This window comes from Hippoglossus stenolepis, chromosome 24 (assembly GCF_022539355.2).
Source record: "Hippoglossus stenolepis isolate QCI-W04-F060 chromosome 24, HSTE1.2, whole genome shotgun sequence".
Classification (NCBI taxonomy): Eukaryota; Metazoa; Chordata; class Actinopteri; order Pleuronectiformes; family Pleuronectidae; genus Hippoglossus; species Hippoglossus stenolepis.
The window spans coordinates 3,786,021-3,809,616 of record NC_061506.1 but is presented as its reverse complement, the minus strand read 5'-3'; the positions used below and the strand labels follow the sequence as shown (position 1 = coordinate 3,809,616).

Below are 23,596 nucleotides of genomic sequence, written 5' to 3'. Positions count from 1 at the left end.
AAGAAAATCCACTGGCAAAAATAACAAATAGCTCACCAAGCACCAAGGCCTAATGGGCAATTTACCTACGTATATTACATTTGAGAGGTGTCTCTTTTTTCCACGGATGATACTTTCTCTCGCACAAAGATTATTTCAGTGAAGATAAAACTCAGCATGCATTATACAGACACTTTTCAAAGCCAGCCAGGCTTGCTTTGTTGATGGTTTAGCGGTTGAATAATGCATTTTTTTTTGACAGAAATATAACTTACTGCTCTTAAAACGCAAACGTGAAACAGCGGCGGCATTTCTAATGGAGGGGGGAGACGTTGTAAAAGAAGATGCAAATGATAAAAAGCCTGATCTGATCCGGGGGATGTGGGTGAAATCGTTATTAATGATTATTAATGAGGGTATTTTAAGACACTGATCTATGACATAGATGGAATATGTAGAAAGAGTCAAACACACATAGGGAAAGATGAGCAGATTCTCGCATAATTGTTTAAAGTGTGTAAAGTGGTGGTTTGTGTTACACTCTAAAAGCAGGAGAAGAAATAACACAACATACTTAACACTTCCGGTAAAGTTATCTTAAATTATTAACACAATTTTTCCCTGCTTAAGAAACACTTCACCTCTTAAAAGCCACCTCGACAGCTCTGTCAGGAGCTAAGATCCAGAAACCTTTATCTTTTCCAGGGTCGAGTCTGATCTTCGAGTGGAAAGTTTCGTCACAAAGAGCAACTGTTTGCATGTGAAAGCTTTAAGGAACCTTGCTCTCCATTTACTGGATTTCCTGGAGTCTCCCTGACAGGAAGTAACGACGGAGAAGCTTTGGAGATACCCTGAGACGGGATCAGTTTCCAGAGGTCACCAAAGGGTTGTGCAAAAGTCCAGGAGTTGAATCGGATGTCAAAAGTCCTGACATGAGGAGGAGAGTGGGAGGTGTTTCCATCTTCCAGCCTCTCAAAGGTCAGAGGGGTTAATTTGTGAGTAGCAGTCATTGAGTGGGTGGAGAGTGGGAAGCCTTTGATTTAGCTCTATGAAGCTGTACAGAGTTCTATGTTAATCCTGCTTTTATCTCCTAAAGAATAAAGGTGGCGATATTCTGTTCTTGCTCCATGAAAAGAACAAAACCAACAATGAACGGATCCTTTTGACAAGTATGACATGTGTGTGTCCAGAGCCTGATCCAAAATATCTCAGTCCTGTGTGCTCCAAGGTTGTCAAAGAACAATTAAACATGTTATTTAGCCACATCATTGTACTTTTACTTTATTAAAATATCCAAATACAAACGCCATCTTGCACATTTGGAGCCAGAGGCGATTTGACACAATATATTTATATACCTGTCACACCTAATAATTATTCTCTGCTCTCTGTTATCATGCAAATATTGGAAAGAGGTGTCAAGGTGTTGTTTAAACGCTCTAAGCACGTTAATACAACACATTTTGCTTCCAGCCAACGGGTTTTTTTTCTAGATTTCGATTTCAAAGCACATGAAAAGACCGAATCAGAGCAACAACTTGACAATTCAAGGAAAAAGGACCTTCCCAGGAGCACATAAATGCACAGTCTGCATAGCAGCTCAGATTGCATTGTCTCATTCCTTTAAAAAGCACATGTTTTAATGAAATATAGATTATTCTGTTATTATTCAATTGTATAATGATTGACCATGACTTTATTTCAGAGATGTTTGCTCGAGCGGCCTCGGGCTCCGTGGTTTTCACTGAGTGCGAGTTGAGTTTACGCGCCGCTGCCACCCGGTCCGAGACGTGTTGCTGCTCAGTATTGATTCTGATGGACAATGGGAGTGTAACGGGGCGTAAGTGATGGGTCAGAGGATGGATGCAACTCACGCCTCTGTTCAACAAACCAGCATAAACAACGTGATAGGTGAGGCGTCTGTCAGCGGCTCGGCGGATTGCAGGATTTAATATTTGCTGGTTGGCGTGTGGGGTCGTTTGAGGTGATGAGCCGTCTCCTTTAACGACCCTCATAAAACTGCAGTTTTTCTTCTGCATGTCTCCTTGGCTGCCCAGACCTCCAAAACGCCCCTCTATCCCCCCTTTACCCATAATTCCTTCAACCCTCCTCCCGCCTCCTCCAGGCTCTGCAGTGGTGGAGGTGGGTGGCCGCACTCCACCTATCTGTCAGGGATCCCGGTGCAGCGCTGCCCGATCTTCCTCCTCATGATCGGAGGTGTGATTAGATTCACATGGCAGTCACACACACACACACACACACACACACACACACACACACACACACACACACACACACACACACACACACACACACACACACATCTGTTAGCTTTAACAAGCCCATGGCCTCAACCTCACTGGATCCGAGTGAGACTAATTCATCTTTAAGGTAAATTAAGGTCGTCCTCAAAGCAGCCGAAACTTTCCACTACACTCAAGAGGATATTCAGGATTTTCTGTCTTCTTGGGAATTGTGTGGATTCATGCAGTTGCATTTATTGCCTCCACCAAGGAGGTTTGTGTTGTCGGTGCTATTTGTCTGTTTGTCAGCAGGATTACGCCAAAACTGATTTTCTTGAAAGCTGGTGGGAGTGTGAGGTACGCGCCAAAGAAAGAACCCATTAACTTTAAAGGCTCATTTATGCTGCTAACATACAAAAAAACGATGTAACCGTCCCTTCCCACATACTCTCATCCTATAAGTCTGCATGGTTGTTAAGCACTACATCCACTGCAGGGCAGCACAGAGTCAAGAGTATCTGACGTCAACAAACATGGCGACGGTGTAGGAGGTTGCGATATTGTACAAATTAAGAAAGATGATAATGCAGAAGTGAAAAGAATCAGGCAGATGTAGACGACTGATATCTATGAGTGTGTGTGTCGTCTGGTGTGTCTGGTATGCGATCTACTTAGTGGCAATCCAGTCTCGTCTTTGTAATCAACCAGAAGAAGAAAAATATTGGCACATTTTACAACCTAGAAGTGAAATCCAGCGTTCGTACAGTAATGACACATTAAACTGGGAGCACCTCCCTCATGTTAACACTCCAATCCACATGAACACCCACACACATTCATGAGCAGCAAAACACACACACACACACACACACATAAAGCCTGGCGGGAAGGACAGACCTGTATTCGATTTTCCCCGCGCCGTGTGAAGGCCTCGGGCAGCTCGTCCCAGCTGGTTAGTTTGATGTCCAGAGGGATGAAGCTCAGGTTCAACGCGGTACCGTCCTAAGAGACGAGGAGACAGGGACGGAGAAGACGGCCTTAAGCAGAGAGATTTGTTTCCACCACTGCTGCTAACACCACCATCATCGTCTGAGATTTATTCTGGATCGTCTGTGGAGCATTTTTAATGCTGGCAAACTTCTCTTTCCACCAAACAAAAACAAAAACACAAAATGTTGCTATGAACCTGAGGGGTTGATTCACACAAATGGTGACTCATGTATAATTTATTTATTTTTATGTTTACAACACATTATAATGTAGTTTTAAGCAGATATAAAGAAGGTTTCAGTGATACTTGTACATCTACTCTGATTAAACAGGTGTAAATTATAATGGACAATATAATCGTAAATGACAATTAACTAAAAGATGAAACATATTAGTTTAATTTTCTTTGATTTTAAGAGAATTAGCAAAATCATTTTATAATTTGTAGATTCATTAGAAACTAAATAGCACCAGGTAATTAAAGCCTTTAAACTTAATTCAAACAGAGATGATTAGTTGATGGAAAACGAATCAGTGATGAATCTTCAGTCAGTTTTTTTTTAAAAAGCAAAATCACAAATACTTCAAGTGCATAGAAAAGAGGCACAATAGTGTGGGCCAAAATAACCTCATTAGCACAGTAAAGAGAGAGGAACAGCCACAAAACACACTCAGGGGTTCTTTAGAGCAGTAAAAGTACATAGTGGCGCCGTCACACTACACACACACAGGCCCTCCGTGTTCTTTGGAGGTTCCTGCCCGGCTCCTCATGTTTTCCTGCCCAAACAGTTGGTGAGACGTGGGGCGCTGCTGCTGACTCACTGGTGCAATCAAAGCAAACACAAGCACGACCACGCATGTTTCCCTCGTTCAGCGTCTCTTCTGAGCGAGTGACGCCGCAGTGTTGTTGCAACACAGAGTTATTGTTTCAGTCGCCTGGCCAGAATAAGAGTCAGGGTAATTTTGAGGTTGTATAACATGGATACCGACCCAGGAGGAGGCATCGATCGCAGACACGCCCTTTTTTTTATGTTAACAATTCAATATCAACTTTATGAGTCAAACAGGTTCCCCTTTATTCTGAGCTCTGCAGCTCTGACTCAACTGGACTTGCCATTGGCTAATTCATTTCACAGTATTTTATATAGCCTATACATATATAATTGTGTGCTTTTAATAATTATTTGGAGTGTAATATTCTTTTCTTTGTATTTGTAGTAAAATATTAGCATTAACAACATGTATAATTTAGGCATTAGAAGTTTTTTAACCACTAACTTGGTTGAACTGTATTAAATCATTAATTGATATACGACATGGGCTCTGCAGCGCCACCATGAGGTTGAGAATTTTGGTTTCAAGTGAAATGTCTTCACAACTGAATGACCTTTGACACAAATGTCCATGTCCCCCTGTAGATAAATAGTATTGTGGATAAATTGCAGAATACCTGCAAAGCTAATAAGAACAGCCTTGGTTATACTTTGTGTTCAGGGCTAATGAGCAAAAACACCCGACCAACAACTTGCATGGAAATTTGTTGAGTAGTTTTTGTCAACAAACCAACAAACACACAACGAGCAACCTGGTAATAAGCAGCGTGCAGCACATGAGGCCTGAACACTCGTATGGAACATGTAGAACAACAGCAGTCTCTCTATTATTAGAAGCTACATCACCAGTGCTGTTGCCTTTACATGCAACACAGTTCACTGTAGCTCAATTTGTACTGACGCTACAAGTCTCTTCAGCAAAGCAATCAGATTTTTAATGACTTACTTGCCGAGTCTAATTACATTCAAGTTCTGTAATCTGGACGCACTTTATTCTTTATTGGTTGCCATGGTAATTCTTGTGGTAACCAAGGAGCTCATCGATGATCTCTCTGTAGTTTTCTCCTCTTTATTCTATTATGTACACCACTTAGGAGATGCTGTTTCTTATTTGACAGTATACGTGTATTGGTACCAGAAATAATGTAAATTATGAGAGGTATGAAAAAAATCAATATACCCTGAGGTACCTCACTGTGATTATAGATAATCATACTGCGGCGGCTTGGATGCACCTGTGAAAAATAAGCAAAAAGCTATTACAGCTTCATTAGCGCTAACTTCTGACAATTTGAAGCACAAGCAGCCACTGACCCTCAGTGGTAACGTCACTCAGACCACAGTCAAACATTCCACAACAAAAGGAAGCTGACCAGTGAATTTAGGTGAAAGCTACTTTGTGGAAGTCAGGAATGGAGATGAAGGACGAAGAGGGCCGGCAGGAGACAGGAGAGAGGATCAAGTCTGAAAGGTTAATACCTACTGGCAGCCGACACGTGGATTTGGAGATACACATCAACATCAGGAAGTTTTTTTCCTGTGCTGCACCCTCCGTGCACAGAGGCCCACGTGTTTATTTGGATTATGGTAAAATAAATATCATGGGGAGTCAGGGGAACGGTGCAGCGGGTTGTGCTGCACCAGCACGGAGCAGGATTAAAGCTCTGGTGCCACTGAGAGGAGGAATACTACCGTCGACACTACCAAGCTCATGAGTGTTTAAACACAAGGTGTCATTAAAAATCAGGTAACAATAACTTCAATAATAAGTAACAAATGACAAATTTCAAAGAAATAATAAAAAATAACTTGTCGTTGTTGTCGTTCTCATTTTTTTGTGCAATCCAGGGCTCCCGTCGGGTTTATTTACCAGTAATATTAATTTTTCAGACTGTGGATGTTTGCATGTAGCACTTCTCCCCACATTTCCATTTCTTTTTTAACTACATGTGCCACATGTTTACACTCACATGCAAGATCTAGTTAGCAAACATGGGATGCAAGTGAGTCGCAGTCACAACTAATGAGATGTCTCAAAGTGAAGATAGTGAAAGATTATTTGTGTGTCTGTGTGTGTGCGCTCTTCTTCACTTTTTCACCAGTTTCTGCACAAAACTATCCACTAACTTATTACCTTATTAACACCCAGGGCTCTTATCAACTCACTAGATGCTCGTGGCTAATTCTACACATATATATATATATTTATATGTGAGATTTGTCATATATGAAGTCATACTGGGAACCACAAAATATGGGGAGTCACAGGAAAGGATTTCAAATGAAGTAGAACATGTGCGAGGAGTATCCTGATGTGGTAAGCCTCACCCATCTGCTCCTCCCCGTCTTAATGTGAACCCCCCCCCCGCCTCCGAGCACGCAGGGACCCTGACTCCTTGAATAAAACAACAATTTGATGTGTAGAAAACGGACATAAAATTCCTAATACTCTCTATATTTCTCGTCCAATCCCCGGTGACAAATCTTCCCCTGATTGTGCGCTGAGCGGCCCCCTGTGTGAATTCAACACGCTGGTCCAGGATTATCCCGACGTGACAGCTTTCCAGCCAGAATTCCTCCAGTTTATCATTTAAACGACAGCGGGGGACATTTATCTCCGCGGCTTATCATCTCAGCCACGCGTACACGACACTTGTCTATTGCCATCAGGGTAATATTCCATTGGCGAGTCAGTTCAGTGCTTTGGTCTTCTCTATGTAAAACCATCTTGTCTCTTATCTACGTTAGTGGGGAAGGAACCTGATCCCTCATGAATGAAACAAAAGGGTGTTAAGTATCCCAACGCGATCGATGCAGAGGTCTGCTGGCGAGTGGCACTCAGGAGCAGCGCGCAGAATGCTCACAAGTGTGGTCATTGTCGGACCAGGGTTAAATTATATGGTTTGTCTCGGCTCGATGGCAAAAGCACCCGAAAGAACATTTTACTTGATCATCTGAAGGAAATACCTGAAGTCTTCAAACCAAAGCGCTCAGCCAGGGACTCTCTGCAGTTTACTTAAGATAAACTCTGAAGTTTCTTCTCTGGCTCAGGGCCTTTGTTGCCCTGTCTCCATCAGCTCTTTGATAATTAATTAATAAAAGCTTGTTCGAGGATATCTGTAAATCTATAATGTAATTCTTCTTCCCTCAGTGGTCTGGGGTCTCCTGCCACTGTGGCCGTTGTGGTTTTTCCTACCTTGACATTGTTTTTGAGATATGGTAACAATCGAAAGAATGAGACGGACAATGAGGCCACTGGCACCAAAATCCACCAAGAGCCAAGAAATGAGTCTCAAGCCGACGTCATGTGACAATTTAAATGATCTTGATTAATCATTTCAATCATTATTAAAAAGACCAGATATATTGACGGAGGTTCGTGGTGGACGGTCTCCCTGAGAGCTGATAAAAACAGGAGGCTTGGAAGTGAAAGACAAGGAGAAGTTTGGCGATCGTTTTGGTAATCCTCTGGTAATTCCTAAACCTTTCACTTGTATTGAATGAGAGAATATTAATGGATTCAAAGAGCTTTTCTTTCCTCTTTTACCAAACAGCCCCCGATCAATCTCAGAGGCAGAAAAAAAAGAAAAGAAAAACATCTGAACTGACTCAGACAGCGTTTTTGTTCCCGCAGCAATAGACAGGATTATTAATCAAGGTTGTCGAGGTTATTCATCATCTTTTCTAATACAGTGCTAAACCTATACCTGCACAGCTTTTTTCAAGTGTGAATTAAACACAGTTGGTTTCAGTGCCAAACAGATTGAATTTGGAATAATTTCCAGGTGTTTTAATCACCTTTATTTTCGTTCATTCTTAAGCTTTGACTTTCTTAATGACGTCTGTGTGTACTTTCTCACATCCGTCCTGTTTGCTAATTGGAAACGTGTGACAGAACAGCACGTCTCTTGCTTTTATAACCGCATTGTTGTTCACGGCTCAATCTTGTCAAAGAGATCTTGATCTCAGAGAGACTTCCCCTTTCAGAAAAAAACAAGGAATTAATTATGTTTTGTTCAGTGTTCAGCTGAATATGACAGGAACAAGCTGGCGAGGAACAAAAAGGAGGGTGAAAGTATCAAAACTCCACCTTCCTGTGCAGCTTTACTTATTCTTACTGCCTTGAGACCTGAAATGATTATCACATCAGACAATTCTGACTTTCATTTAGAAAGTAGAAAGAGCTCCTGTTTCCTGACACTGCAGAGGATAGCTCTGCACTTTGGCTTCTTTATAAATGGCTGCAAGAATATTTAGTTCCAAAACACGTGATATTATAATAGCGTGAACTCAACCAGGTCACAGGGTGTCACACTGCAGCACAAGAGAAGCATACACGGGTGAATGGAAGGAGAAATCACACAGACCTTGGAGACAGACTTGGGTTTTTGCAGGAAAATATCACCTGGTGCAGCTTTGATATGATACAAAAATAATACATTACCTACAATGTACCTACAATACACAGCTATAGTAGGTAATGCACGGTAAAAGCACGTTTTCGTTTGCGGTATCATTGCACCAGACTTGTGCAGATGTGGAATTTTCCACTGACTAAAGATGTGTATTCTATATCTATAGTTGTTGTACCTGTGATGAAACTTGATTTTTAATGATAGAATACATACAACCTAGATTAATCAACTCATCTGTGAACATGATTTGCAGCTATGACCTCGTGGTGAAGACGACTCCAGTGATCTCGCTCTGCTTCATGACGTCATTTTGCATTCGCCATGGATTTGATTTTTTTCTTACTCTGGTATTGACCAAACTGCCACATTGCTGCTTTTTGGCATCGACACACACACACACACACACACACACACACACACACACACACACACACACACACACACACACACACACACACACACACACACACACACACACACACACACACACACAATCCCCAAGTGTCCCACAATCTCCAGCATTTCCTGCATCATCTATTCACAACAGCATGAGTAAAACATCTCTGAGTCCAAGCGTGATTAAATATGCATAATCAATCTCTCGCAGTACCTTGGAGTAAAGATAAATTCGGTCTGTGTACTGGCTGGCGCAGAACTGCAAGCCCGGGTAGACGGGACGGGTAGTGCTGCCGTCATCGCCATCATTGTCCTCATCGTCGTCATTAGCATCAGCAGCAGAAGACAAACACGCGGCGGCTCTCCGGTCTGCAGGGAGGAGGAGGAGAGGCTGATTAATATCGCACTGAGCACATATTATCGGCTCATCATTGGCTTTCACAGCTTTATTGGTGCCCGTGTTTGCTCGGCCGGTGATGCAATGGGTGGCAGAGACATTAAACTTCGGCAGCTTGTAAATGTAATTACACAGAACACAATATTGAGAAGATATGACATTTTTAGCAGATCGTGTGAAATGAGTATGCATGTGCATTACGGGTCTGAATGTGTGATCCTATATTTATGCGTTTCGGATACGAGAATCAAATAATTACAATATGAAATGAAAATGTTGAAGTAATTATCTGTGACATTTTCATATAAATAGAAATGAAAGTCGATTTTCCCTCGTACCATCTTTCATGTGGAGATCTCGACTCACTGCTCCTGGTTCTTTTCAATTAATAGCAGCACAAATACATATTTTTTCAATTTCTGTCCACAAAAAGTTCTTAAAATGACTAATATCTTTAATTATTCTTTGTTTTTAAATAAATTATCTCAGTATCCATGTCAGGATTCATTTCTTATGTGCCGTATTGTCAGTGTTGAACACACAGAGCAGACTGGAATACAGACAGGATGTCTCCCTAAATTGGACCTGATTGGTCAGTCACACCACATCCTGATCACCAGTTTCAGGTTTCTGATTTAATAATAGGCGGAAAAAAATGAGCCGTGCATTTGCAGAGTCATGCTTTGTTTTTCTGACAAAGGCAACAAGTCACGTCATCGACTAACACCCCCTCCAGTTTGATAACACAACACATAGTGTAGATCTAAACACTGTGGATACTTGTGCCTGTTCTAAACCTGCCTGAGTGCGATCAGGACGTTTGCAGAAATTTAATTTCTCTTTATTCAGTCGCACTTTGTTGTGTAACACTGCAGCCCACTTCTTTGACAGACACCTTCCAAATTATTTTTCACAAGTTTGCCCAAGAATTTGCTGAACAACGGGAAGAACAGCAAGAAAGTCAAAGAGCGAGAGGGAGGGAGGGAGGGAGAGAGAGAGAGAGAGAGAGAGAGTGATAAAATGACAGTCACAGGAGGAGAGAAACAGAGGGAGAGAAAAGACATAGCGGGTCATTAATGTCAGCTGTGTAGCTTGCTCATCCTGCCAGCGCCGAGCAAGAAAAGGTCAGGCGGTGGAAATGAGACCGCCGCTGCTCGACCACGCTTCATTTAGACAATGACCTATAACACTCTGATGATACTTGCCTTAAATCACTTCGTGTGGCCAGTTGTCTGCCTTGTCTCGTGCGTGCGTGCGTGCGTGTCTGTGTGTGTGTGTGTGTGTGTGTGTGTGTGTGTGTGTTGTGTGTGTGTGTGTGTGTGTGTGTGTGCGTGTGTGTCCATTTGGCTTGATAATGGAGTAAAATAGCGACACAGTCTGGGACAAGACTGTTTCCGTGGAACAAGTGCAGCCATGTACCTGGACGAGGTCTATGGTGGTTATACTGGAACAAAGATATCCCTCCTGAGGTTGTCAGCCCAAATGAGCCATACATTTGAACTTTAAGGTACCATGGCATTATATAGAAAGCCAGATTACAACTGCTTTGAACCATAGACTCTGTATAAAGATGGACGACACGTCTCCATTTCCTCCCACTATCCAGAAATGAAGCCAAAAGTCTGTACTTTGAAAAGATAACAGAGATTTAATGTTGAGGTGCAGCTGTTAAACAGTTGGGAAGCTCTACATGATCTAACAGTCAATGATATATTATATTATCATCCTTTAATATTTCTGTTATGTTTGTCTTTTTTGATAAATTCATAATACAGTATGTTTTGTATTCATTTATTTATTGCCCGTCAGACTCACCCCCTCTGCTCCTGCTTCATTCACTGATTAATACCAATCATTTCTTTCTTCTTCACTGTTACAGCCTCAAACTCAAAAGTGGATCATATTTAAAATGTCTGCCCACATTTGAGAATTGATGATAGCTTCCACCACTGACTTGGCTAATATCTGTGATGGAATACGGTTTTAAAAAATCTTTTTGTTTCACGCTGAGATCATTGTAACAAGTCATTTCCTCCTCTTGACCTATGCTGCACAACGTCCACATCTTTCAGTTTTATTCTTCTAGGTGTAATTTCCCCGGCTCTGGCACACGCTGTTCTGATCTCAGCACGTGCGGCTGCTGGAAATATCAAAAAGTATAGATCTACAAACCTGGAACCAAAACATTCTCAGGACGATAGATTTTCACTAAATCTCATATATCTGTCCTTCCTCATCTGTTGTGAAACCTTGCAGCTCAGCAATGTGCACCCTATATTTGTTGAAGGCGCGCCTTCCCACCACCACCACCACCACCACCACCACCACCACTACGTCCCCAGTTTGCAGTGGTGGAACGCGCCAGCAGCATTAAGTGGGCCATTTATACAATGGGGGCAATTCATCTTACAAAGCCGTCTTATTAGACTGTCACTTACACAGTATGAACAGTGCCTTCAGAACACCCCCAGGGAATTATCCGTTATTTTACTGTGAGAGAAAGAAAACAACGCCTAATTGGACTGAGTCATCTCATCTTCTGCAGGATCGAAACAAAAAGATATGAAAATCCCACACTCTTCAAACGGGAAGACGCCCGGGCGCGGCTGATGCTGCTGGAAACATTTGAACTAACATTCGAGAAAAACGTGTATCCGCGTTTTTAAAATGTTTGGCTCATGCAGATAGACGGAGCGACAGACAGCGAGGAGGGCGGGAGACGGAGAGGTGGAGCGGGAGTGATTGCCTGTTTGTGCAGTGAGGAAAGTAATCTCAGAGCAATCAAGAGGTGGGGGCGGCCGACAGCGCTGCGGTTTGCCTTCTAAAACCACAGGCAGGTGGAGGAAAATTATTAGACACCGCTGCTGACCCCATAGGTCACTTTTACTGGACAACTGCTGTGTTTCATATTAAAACCCACACTGTCGGAGACAGACTGGCAACGGCATGTGACTAACAAACTCACTAACCACCAACAAGGCTAAAGGACGGACAGATGATACATGTATAGATGGGTGGATAGATGTATACAGTAGATAGATGTAAAGATAGATGTATATATAGGTGTATAGATGGATGTATAGATAGATGGACGGACGAACAGATGGATAGATAGATAGTAACAATAATCCTGCCTCCCAGCCTCAGAGCAGTTCTTAGTTCAAGACCAGCAAAGCATTGCTGTCCCTCACAAACCAGTTTTCCCGTCCAAGAAGCTCTGATTCCTTGGCTGTCGAAATGTGGAGAAATTTGAGAACCAGCCCTCCCACTGCCTTGGTGGGAAAAAGGCTAAGAAAGTACTTTTATTCTAAAGAAAAGCCTTTTTGCTCACCTTTATAGAGTTTTTCGGGGCCTGAGTGTGGGCAGACGCAAGGCACTGCAGGGGGCTGCAGAGGGATCCAAAATGCAGCTACTGAGATGATGAAATCAAACACTTGACAATCTCCGGGCACTAATAGGTGTCAAAGTATGTGTGTGTGTGTGTGTGTGTGTGTGTGTGTGTGTGTGTGTGTGTGTGTGTGTGTGTGTGTGTGTGTGTGTGTGTGTGTGTGTGTGTGTGAGAGAGAGGCAAAGGAATGTGCCAAGTTGTTGCACACTAATCTCAGGAAGTTAAAGGGGAGTAGGGGTTGATAGCTTGCCTGTTAAAACTTAAATGGCTCGGGCAATATTCATTCCCATGTTAAGTACCTGCTATCAGCTCAGTTTCATCCTTCAATAACTCTGACCCAAAATGTCTGCCTGCTTTCAGAGGCAACACCCAGGTCACCGGCTTTTCTTAGACTCTGCTAGTCTGGCAATTTTTTTAGAGCTCTTCATATTGCACTCGGTGTAATTAGTTCTTTGTAATTAGCGCAATTTATTGCTTTGTGTATCCCTTCGAGACACAAGTACTTGAACACAGAGGTCTTAATTTGCAATATTACACACTGTGTAATTGGGAATTTGTTTCTTCACGTCCCTCAGAGACTCGCAGACATGTGCACATATAACCAGAGTGGACGGGGAAAACAGGTTGCACGGAGGGAACCTGTGCCTTTTATGTAATTAGACACCGGCTCACTTTATTAAAAACAGCCAGTCAGGAGCTCATCAGTTACCTACTGGACAGTTATCGAGCATTGTGTGTATTTTGGTACTCGAAGCAGGTCACTTGATTCAACAAGCTGCACTCTGGAGCTTCTTGAGTGCAGAAATAGGCAATATGCCCAACTAGATACTAATAATAGTAAGAATAATAACGCCTAGCCCCATATGGAATGAGATATGGTCCCTTATTGGTTTGAAGTGATGATATTAAACAGCATTAGATGGGCAGGTGACAATGAAGCACCAGTCAATTTCCCTAGATATGAAAAGGAGAAGATTGCAGGTGGGATTACCCGGTGTGTGGTCAGGGGGGAGGCAGCTGCCACCGCCAGCGACGTTGTCGCCTCGCTCTCCCGCTGATTGTTTGCCTTTGAGCCGCCGCTTGTCCTCCTCCTCTGCTTCTCCTAGTTTCTGTTTGTCTTTCAGCAGTTCATCCTTCCCTTTCTCCTCCTCCTCCTCCTCCTCCTCCTCCTTGCTCTGTTTGTCTTTGCAGGGTTTCAGAGGCTGGGCTTTTCCCAGGCTGAGCTCCGGCTCGCTGTCGGAGCTGGAGAGGACGACGCACGTCTGGTCCCTCTCGGCTGAGGGGGGTTGCTGAGGCCTGGGTGGCTCTGAGCCAGCAGAGAAAAGGGGGAGAGAGGGAGAGAGGGAGAGAAAGATGAAGATCACTTTATTGGCCGAGTTGCAGAGTCTAATCAGACTTTGAAGAGTTTCATTCCCGAGTGAGATATCCATCATCTGAGGAGTGTGCCAGTGTGACAAAATGAGCGCCGACATGAAAGTAAAACTCAATATGGCTCATTAGTGATATTATTAGCTGTCGTAAGTCCTTTACTGACGATTTTAGGGGATGTGATTGTGTGAGATGGAAAGACATTAGCATGGATGTCGTGGAATGTGTAAACACACACGTCTGTTAGGGAGGATGTTAACCTTTATCATTTAGAGTGCGCATTAAACATTATCCAAGGTGTGTTTTTCAAATCATCACATTATCTGCAGGCTGACGGCTGCCTGTCGACCTCTAACTGGAGGTGTGCACTGCACATTGTTGTCGTTGCTCAGTGGCATGTCGGCAGCGAAGCAGAGAGCTGCAGATGGAACACCTGCCTGCCTGCCACCACCCCCTCCTCTCACCAGCTCTCGGATCAAACAGCCAATATAATTTGCTGGGAGAATGAATTATGCTTGTGTCACATTGTTTTGTTAATTGCTCGTCTGCATCATGCGCAATCAAATACAAACAAAATAACGATCGGTGACTGCTGCATCTGTGCGCCCGGGTGCTGCTCGAACAGCTGATAATGGCCGACTGCCAATCGTAGATCTGGCTTGTAAAAAAAGGGACAGGCTTACGGCACCTTGTAGACCCGTCTATCAAGCTCCCTCTGCACCTCCACTCCTGCTGATTCTTATTCATGCAGAATGGTGTAATTCTGTTAAGGTCAAGCAGAAATCCAAGCCACAAAAATGTTAATGAATGCAGGGATTAAGCCATTACCGTTCATAGACTTCAAATTATTTTTAAAATGGGGCTTTAAAGTCATGTTCTGAGGCACCAGCACTGATGTTAAGATAACATTAACAGACAGATGTAAGTTTCACACTCGGTCAGTACAAACTTCTTCAAGAGGGGAGCGCCGCACAATTTCCTCTCCCGACTTTCCTCGTTAAATTTAAATCTTATCCTTTTCACATTATTGTTGAACTTGAGGTGTGAAATCTAACAAGACAGTAAGTTGTGAGACTTGGGGGACGCAGAGGGCTAATTAGTGATCCCGCCTCTCTGTGGCTTGTTTCTTCAAAAGGCCAGCCTCTAAGTCGGCTCCCTCAAATGTCATCCGAGTCTCCGGGCTCCTGGCCCCGCCGCTGCCCCCCTTCACTAACAAGCCGAGCGAGACGGCTCAATTTGTGTTAAGCTGTCCCCTCCGAGGAAGACGTTAACGGGGGAAATCCTGCAGGGCCGTGCCTCGACTTCACCAGTCGACCCCCTTGTCCCGGGCCCCTGCAGTAAGAGCCCCATTATGTCTATAAGGGCTGGATAAGGTTCCACCCACACACAAACATACTACTACGCACAGATACATTCGAAAAGCCTGTGATCCCATGTTCATGTATGAGCCAGTGACTTAACCTCCTACTGAATAAAGCAGGAGAGGCTTTTATTGAAGTCTGCAGGGAGCCAAGCAGCTGCAGTCGGCGACAAAGACATATCAAAGAACAGGAAAGCACTGGGTGCTCATTCAACTCCATTCTGTTGTTACATACTAAACATCAGGACGAGGTAGAGTGCTGGCTGAGAGTTGTTGAGTGCCAGGAGAAAAAACAAATTGCCCTCTTCCTCGAACACTAGTCGCCGAGAGAGAAATTGCTGGTCTTCTGGTGAAAGAGCCAAAGGACTGAACCATGCCCACGCTCTCAGCCCATAAAATAAAATAGAAAAGCTGCAAACACAGTAACTCGAAAGCCCTGGTTCAACCACCTGAGGCGGTAAACCCGGTCGCACGGGCTGCTCTCAGACGTGCACTGAAGCCTGGACAGTTCCCTGACATCTTCCAGAGAGGTTGTATGTGGGAACGAGAATGTCCGAGTCAGTTTCTCCCAAATGTTCCTGAACCTCTTCCTGTCAGGAAATCCCTCTGCACAGTTGCAGGAATGTCACAGGGCTGCGCAAACTGCACAACATTTTCCAGTTGGTGTGACCCAGACGATCTCATGCTGGGTTCTTCATACGAGAAAGACACCGCTTTATAAGGAGCCGATAATCCACGACAGCTTTATTCAAAGTAATTACAGTACCAACAGTGCAGCACAAGATTCAATTGGTTCCTAATAAATTGATAATTTTTTATTAAAAATGTAAAAACTTGTGCCACACAGATAATTAATTTAATAAAAATAAATTCAAGTATCAGAAGTGATGGTGAAAGAAAAGCCAACTTTTAAATCGCATGGTCCAAACGAGTTGCATAAAAAAAAAAACGACAGCTATCCAAGGACGTCTCCAAAATTTTCAATAAACGTCTTTTACCATTTGATAAACTCCTCAACTCAAACAGGCAAGTGTCCAATTACAGCTCAGCAACTCTGCTCATGGCAGCGCTGTCAAGCTTTGGATTTCACTTTTAGGATTTTTTAAGATCAATTATTTCGAAAATTATCATGGATTTCAAGAATGGAATCAGGCAAAGTGATCTCCAGCGACTCAATTCTCCACTTTGACATTTGGCAGCCGTCCTCTAACCTGACATTCCTGCCCACATCCAGCTCCAACGTTTTCTCATCAAATCATTAAAAATCTTTCTTTCCTTTTTAATTTCTTAATTTCCCTCCGGCACAAACAGACCAATATCCTCCTGCATTCTTCTTCTACAGCTGCTGGTTTGTTTTATTTTCGTCTGTTACATTAAACACGAAGCTCTGACGTTCTATCACGTGCCGATATTTTCAGATTCTCCTGCAACACCTCCTAATACCAGTGATACGACTTGTGACACGACTTGTGACACGGTGTCACAGCTTCCTTTGCATCTGTTGTGAGAAACTGTTGCTCCCGAAGCGATAACATTTCTCAAGTTGTGCTACGGGGCTCTGAGCTGATTATTTTCTTGCATTTTCCACCAGCCGAGTGTTGCGGTGCCAAGTTGAGAGATATCTCCATAAATACAGTTGTTATTTTTCAGCACAGTCTGTCATTTACAGATTTAGCAGGTTGTTAAATTCCCTGCGTCTAGTGAGCTGACACGGCCTGCTGCTGTGAATGCAGAGAGCCGCCTGTGACAAAGAAGAGGGTGTGATTGCCGAATAGTTATCAAGCATCTGCTGCATGAAATGTGTGTGTGTGAGGGATGAATTCTGTTGAAAAGTGTGTGAGTGTGTGTGTTTATTCTTGTCTGAACAGTGTTTTTTTAAGTGTGTTATCCTCACTTCAACTGGACCAAGCCGCAAACACACCAGTGTTTATTGTACAGGTAGATAGATGGGGTAAACAGGGGGAAGAGGAAAGATCGTTTTCATATGTAAATATTACAATTTTTTCTTTTGTTTTTGTGATGTTTTTGCGCCTCGATCTATTTTCAAGATCATAGTTTGAGATCTTTGTTTTCTTCAGACAGGGCTTTGGTCTGCATGTTGTCTCGTCATGTTTATATGTATTGAACGGTCTGGCCGTAAAAACAGGAGCAAGGTGTGAAGATATATATCGATTTATCTGACTTATTAGGGCTTCTAATATCAACACAGCCTGCATTAAAAGAAGCACTAAAACCCACTCTGCCTCACTGTTATTGCTGCCGAACCTCCATCAGAATTATCGTACACTTTTTTTTTAAGATGCCTCCGAGATGATCTGATGCATCTCAGACATCTAAAGAGCGTGGACCTGCAGCCTGCCAGGTCAGAACGACTTCCCTCCCCTCCCTCTTGCAAAATACAATCATAGGCTGTCAGAGATATCAGCTCGAGCCGGCTCAACTTTTCCCCAAGTTCGTTCGCAGCAATAGAAGGCGCCTGCACTCTCTCTCTCTCTCTCTCTCCCTCTCTATTTGACAGGTGAGAATTATGCTGTGTCCTTGTCATCTGCAGAGAGAGAGAGAGAGAGAGAGAGAGAGCGAGAGACAGACAATATTCTCCTAACAGAGCTATTTCAGACTCTGGCAAGCGTGCCTCCATCTTTTCGCTATCATGCATCTCCATCTGGTGAAATCTGTAACGCTGTTCAAAACTATTATGTCAACAGACTGCTACGATTGATATTGACGGGAGGGAAAATAATGCAATGAATGGATTTCAGCTTCGTTTGCTGCATTTCAGAACAAGAGATGATGGAATTATTGTCATTTTTCGTGTGTTTTGCAAACAGTGGTTTTTGAATTAATAAAAAGGATAAAATGAGAGGGACACACGGGCAGATACGCACACACACATTAGTGGAGGATAGATTAGATGATTTGTCCTTATTTGTTCATTGCTTCCTAATCATACCTGGTGCGGCAGAAGAAGAGCGCGGGAACTCGCACATCTCGCAGTAAGGCAACAGGCTGCTGTTGGAGTAGGTGCAGGACCCACAGTCCCACGTCCCAGTCGAAGGCCCGGGCTCCGAGAGCTTCCGCGGGGCCATGAAGGAGCTCGGGGAGCGTGGGCTTCCGGCGCCGATCCCCCCAGCCGCCGACCTCCTCTTCCCCTCAAACCGAGACCTGGGGCTCGGGCTGGGATGCTGGGTGCGCAGCCTCTTCAGCTGTGGGGAGAAGTCCAGGTCAGGTGTGGTGGCGGCTTGGGACTTTTCTCTCCTCTTCTCCGAGCTCGTGCTACTGTCGGCCGGTGGGGCAGTCGTCTCTGAAGAGATGGAGGGAGATGTTTCCTCATCTCCTGTTCTCTTCCTCTTCTTCTCCATGCTCGGGGAGAAGAAGGAGCGTATGTCATGCTGCTTGTCTTTTTCAAACTGCGAAAAAAAAAGATGCAAGCTCAAGTTTTACTCTCCATAGCACAAAGTTAAGATAAAGCAACATGGTGATGAATTCCTTTTTATCATCATTGTCACAGAGCAGTTTGTTCCGGAGTTCATGTCGAGTGATCTCTGACTCACTGTAGCTTTGCACATTTCAGCAGCTGACAGGTGAATATTCAGATTCAGTTAGTTACAGGTTCAGCCTCAATTTATTGTGCGACTTACTACACGATGTAACATTTAGTTTAAAGGGGGCAATTCCTCCGCTATCATTTCTCAAACAGATTTACAGCACAGGGGGAAAACCTGACTTTTAGGTTCTGTAGGTTCCACAGACACTGAATATGGAGCAGGCACAGAAGAAGAAGTATGTCATACTGTGTGTTTCAGTTCGGTGAAGACACAGGAGGAGACAAGGAGGACGGAGACAACTTACTGGGGACATTGTGCCAGTGGGACATTATTTATTTACCTGCATTTATTGTATTGGCAGATTTGTTTTTTTTGTTTTTCTCTTTTTTACTGGACATGACTCTTAAATACAATATTTGGTATTTACAGTGAATAAGGGACCTAAAGACACAACGTTAGCGCCTGCTGTCATACCAGCAAAGTTCCTCACATCTTTCCCCCCCCTTGACTTCAGTAATATAAGAACTTCTCATTTCTTCTTGCAGCGATGACGTCAATGTTGTGAGTGACTGACGGCCTTCTGCAGGACAAATGAAGTCTTGATTGATGTGGTTGTTGCAAATGTTTCAAGGAAATTCTGTAAAAAAAACTCTTTTCTTTCCTGATTAGTCATCGAGAAAAATACCCACTTGCCTTGATTGCCACGAGTACTCAACTCCAAATATAATCCTAGATTTCAAATGGTTCATGATTTTTAAGGTATGTTTAGTATATACATTCATTCACACTCTAGCTCCTTCAGCTTTTAAGGTATGGAGGTTTTACTGGAACAGTATTATTCACAAATGTCTGTAGAAAGATGTGATACCGTATCTCTATGTATATGTTTGTGTACTGAGATTTGTGAATGTGTATCTGAATACGATTTTTACATGTGTACATGTCTCCAGATATATATAAAGAGAAAATGGAACGTAAATGTTCTTTTATTAAATATCCGTATAGTGAAAACTTTCAGTATTTAGCACGAAGAGCTGAAAAAGTAATTAGCACCAAATACAATAGTGAGTCAGTCTCATTATGTTTCACCCTGTTTCTGTAACATCAAATAACTAATTAAAACCAAACGGAACAAACATCAGTTTGATAAGAACGACCTAAAATGACTGAAACCAACTTGGAGAAAAATTGTTTTTAGTTTGGTCCATGTCGTACACAATAACAAGGAGAAGGTCGGGGTATTTAACCTGTACTGTCGCCAGCCATCAGGGGGCGATCAAGACACTTTAAGTGTTTTTTAAGTAATCCTGCCGTCAGACGAAGAGAAAGACAACAGCACTGAAAACATAAGAGGGGTAAAATAATTTGTGATGACGTCTCCCCGCTGACTCACATGAGAAAAGAACAGATCGTCTTTCCCGTCCCCTGAGTTTCCCTCCAGCGGCGACAGGACCATCTCACTCGGCGTCCACGCGTCGGCGAAGTTGAGGAACTCCCACTTGTCCTTGTCCCCCTCGTCGGCCTTCAGGTACCCCTTCCTCCCGTTCAGCGTGCTGCCGGTCACCGTTTCCTGAGCGACGTGGGAAAATTCAGATTCTTGTTTATCAAAGTCGCTTCTATAATGAGCTGCATCACGTTTGTGTGGAATAATTCAGTTTTAATTACAAATCATAACAGCTATGATTATTAATTAAAATCCCTGCAGCCTGTTCTTATTTGCAAATCAATTTCACAGACGTGTCAAACTTTATCCATGCATGCATACATTATAAACAGCTAAATACAGGAGACATGTGTGTGAAGCTGTGTCAATTTATCGCCCGTGAAACAAACTGAAGCCACTGATCAATACAGGAGCAATAAAAGTGAGATCACGTCCAATTTCAGGGATTTATTATCCACGTTAAATGTGACACCAACAGTTAACTGGTGAAATACAGATCAGAGGTTGTTGCCGCCACACAGTTCATCTCACGTCACCTTCTTGTTGAGCATGGACCACATGACGGTGTCGAAGGTGCCCTTGGCGATGAGGTAGTGCACGTTGACCGAGGCCGTCTGCCCGATGCGGTGGGCTCGATCTTCCGCCTGCTTGATGTGACCGGGGTTCCAGTAGAGCTCGGCGAACACCACGTGGCTGGCTGCGGTGAGAGTCAAACCCTGGAGAGCGGACACACACACACACACACACACACACACACACACACACACACACACACACACACACACACACACACACACACACACACACACACACACACACACACACACACACACACACACACACACACGATACTCAAATCAGAAAACAAAAATACATAATTTAACCACCGCAATGGAATTTAATTTGATTAAAAAATCCGGTTTGATAAGAGAACATTAGATGCTAATTGCTTCGAGTGCCGATATCCTTTGGCTGGAATGCATCACATATCTGCACATATTCAGTCACTCAGAATAATGGCTGTCAGGGAGTTTATTAAGTTTATTATTAAGAGTAAATAAAACAATTTATTTCTACTTGATTATGATTCATTAAAACCAATAACAGTTGTCATTATTGCTAATACGCAGCAAATGACTCTATTAGAACATTTATTGTTGCATTACAGAACAACGGTATTTATTAGGTTCTCTTATAATGACCGAGCAGCTCTGCCAGTCCGTAGGAAACTGTTGTGTTCATGGGTTTCGGTTAATTACAAATTAATTAAGCACCTAATTTACATTTACATTTTGTTTAACGCTTTTGAATCTTGTTGTTTATGAAATACAGTAACTTTTCAATGACAAACTCCAGGATATTCAGTGTGACCGGGCGACTTCAGAGTGCTGTGAATTTGCAGGATATATTTACAGTGGTTACAACAGAAAGGGGATAATGATCATTGGAAGACATTAAAATGAATTGATAAAAACTGAGGTGATCAACAAGCAACAAAGTATGTAGATGTATAAATGTGTGTGTAGTAAATACCTGGCCGGCAGCCTGGATGCTGAGGACGGCCACCCGGGTTTGAGGGTCGCTCTGAAACTTGTGCACGAGCTGGATTCGTTCTGAGGACGGGACACTGCCGTCGATACGGATGTAACCGGCCTGACGGAGCGGAGACAACAGATGGAAAACTCAATTCAAGATGGATGACAGTGGTGAAACCAGGTAGTGATGCCTGCAACACGGCGGTCTGTGAATGAGGTGTTGATTTTTAGAGGCTTTCAGCTTTTTGCGCCTCTTTTCAAAAGAAAGCAGGTAAAGCTTTGACAATTGCATGATGAGCACAGTGAATTTGGATGTTAACATTTTAACGGGTTCTTCCTTTTATCATGTCCCATCTCTTCACAAATTTTCACGGAAATCGGTTGAGTAGTTTTTGCATAATCCTGCTAACACACAAAGAAACAAACAAATACAGAAAAATGACACCAAACCAAGTTGTTACGGATTCAACCTTTTCTCGAGCAAAATAAAGAACATAATTCAAAATGTTCAAAGCCGGACAAACAAGGTCTTTTGTGCCAAAGAGAGATGTTACATTATTTTGTCGCAGCTGTACTGGCCTGGATCTGGCTATGATCGGGGGTGAACCTCTCTCCTTTATACACATGCATCTCAGGAAGGATCATGCAAATAACAGGAGTAGATAATGTAACTGAGGTTGTTTGAACTTCCCATTTAAACGTTCCCACATTTAGCGAGGGATGGTAGGGATGGTATTGTCCCCATTTAAAAAGCTGGTGCTGGAACACTAAAGGAGATGAGCTTTTCTATTTTATCCCGCTTTCCACTCTGCAGATGTTTCAATGACATGAGGTGTGAATGAATGCAATGAATAGAAAAACACTGAAACGGTAGCGTTCAATAAAAACAGCTCCTTTGAGTGGAGGCGCTAACACAATATTTTGTAACATTATGTGACGCCAGACAAAGACAGCGGTGGTTTGCATGATCATTAAACCTGAACTGGAACCTGACATTCACTGTGCTGCTAATGCACGGCCGCACTCTTTTTGATTCGGGCTCGCCGCTCCTGCGGAGATGCTCGGTGGCCCTCGGTGGGAGAGTGTGTTTGTGTGCGGCGCCGCTCCCACGTGTGAATGTAACTGTAACTGCATGAATATGAAGGAGAACCGTGCTGAGCGAGAGACCACAGAGGACTGGTTGACATTTCGGGCAAAAAATAAAATGTCAAATATACGCAGAACTAATCGTGATAATAATAATCAACTTTATTTAGGTAGCACTTTCTTTCCAAAACAATTGCAAAGTGCTTCACCAGACGAAATCATAAAAGCAAACATCAAGTTATCATTAATGAAAAGCTACATTTTAGAATCATCTGCTGTCTCACAAAAGTTGTTTGTCTTGTATTTAGTGCACTTTATTTGCTAGTTCAAAAACAAATTCACAACTTCCCTAAACAACCTTCCAACCCGTTTGACACCTGGTGAGAAATGCGAAAGTGCGACAGCGTCATGCGATCGGAGCGGCGCGTTCACTCGTCTCTGACAAACCTCTCATCACGGCGCCCTGCCTGTCGCTGCTTTTTTTAGCCCGTCTCTGTTAATTGACGAGTGCGAATGCAACCAGAGAACAAGCGTGTCACGGAGTAATGTGCGATCGCACGTCGTACCGCTGCACCGCGTTCAGTCAACACCTCCTCGACCCCTGTGCCACACACGTA

General features: G+C 43.2%; 1 protein-coding gene across 2 annotated transcripts in view; it reads right to left on the bottom strand.

Moving 5' to 3' along the window:
* Positions 1 to 23,596, bottom strand: part of zranb3 (zinc finger, RAN-binding domain containing 3) — a 67,121-nt gene that overhangs the window by 14,777 nt on the left and 28,748 nt on the right. For both annotated transcript variants that reach the window (XM_047339085.1, XM_035149767.2), the window contains exons 10-16: positions 21,892 to 22,011; positions 20,895 to 21,074; positions 20,308 to 20,484; positions 18,320 to 18,776; positions 13,633 to 13,947; positions 9,071 to 9,225; positions 3,120 to 3,224 (exon numbers count right to left, since the gene is read on the bottom strand). In XM_047339085.1, coding sequence (XP_047195041.1) covers positions 3,120 to 3,224; positions 9,071 to 9,225; positions 13,633 to 13,947; positions 18,320 to 18,776; positions 20,308 to 20,484; positions 20,895 to 21,074; positions 21,892 to 22,011 — 1,509 coding nt within the window. The remainder of the gene's footprint in view (positions 1 to 3,119; positions 3,225 to 9,070; positions 9,226 to 13,632; positions 13,948 to 18,319; positions 18,777 to 20,307; positions 20,485 to 20,894; positions 21,075 to 21,891; positions 22,012 to 23,596) is intronic.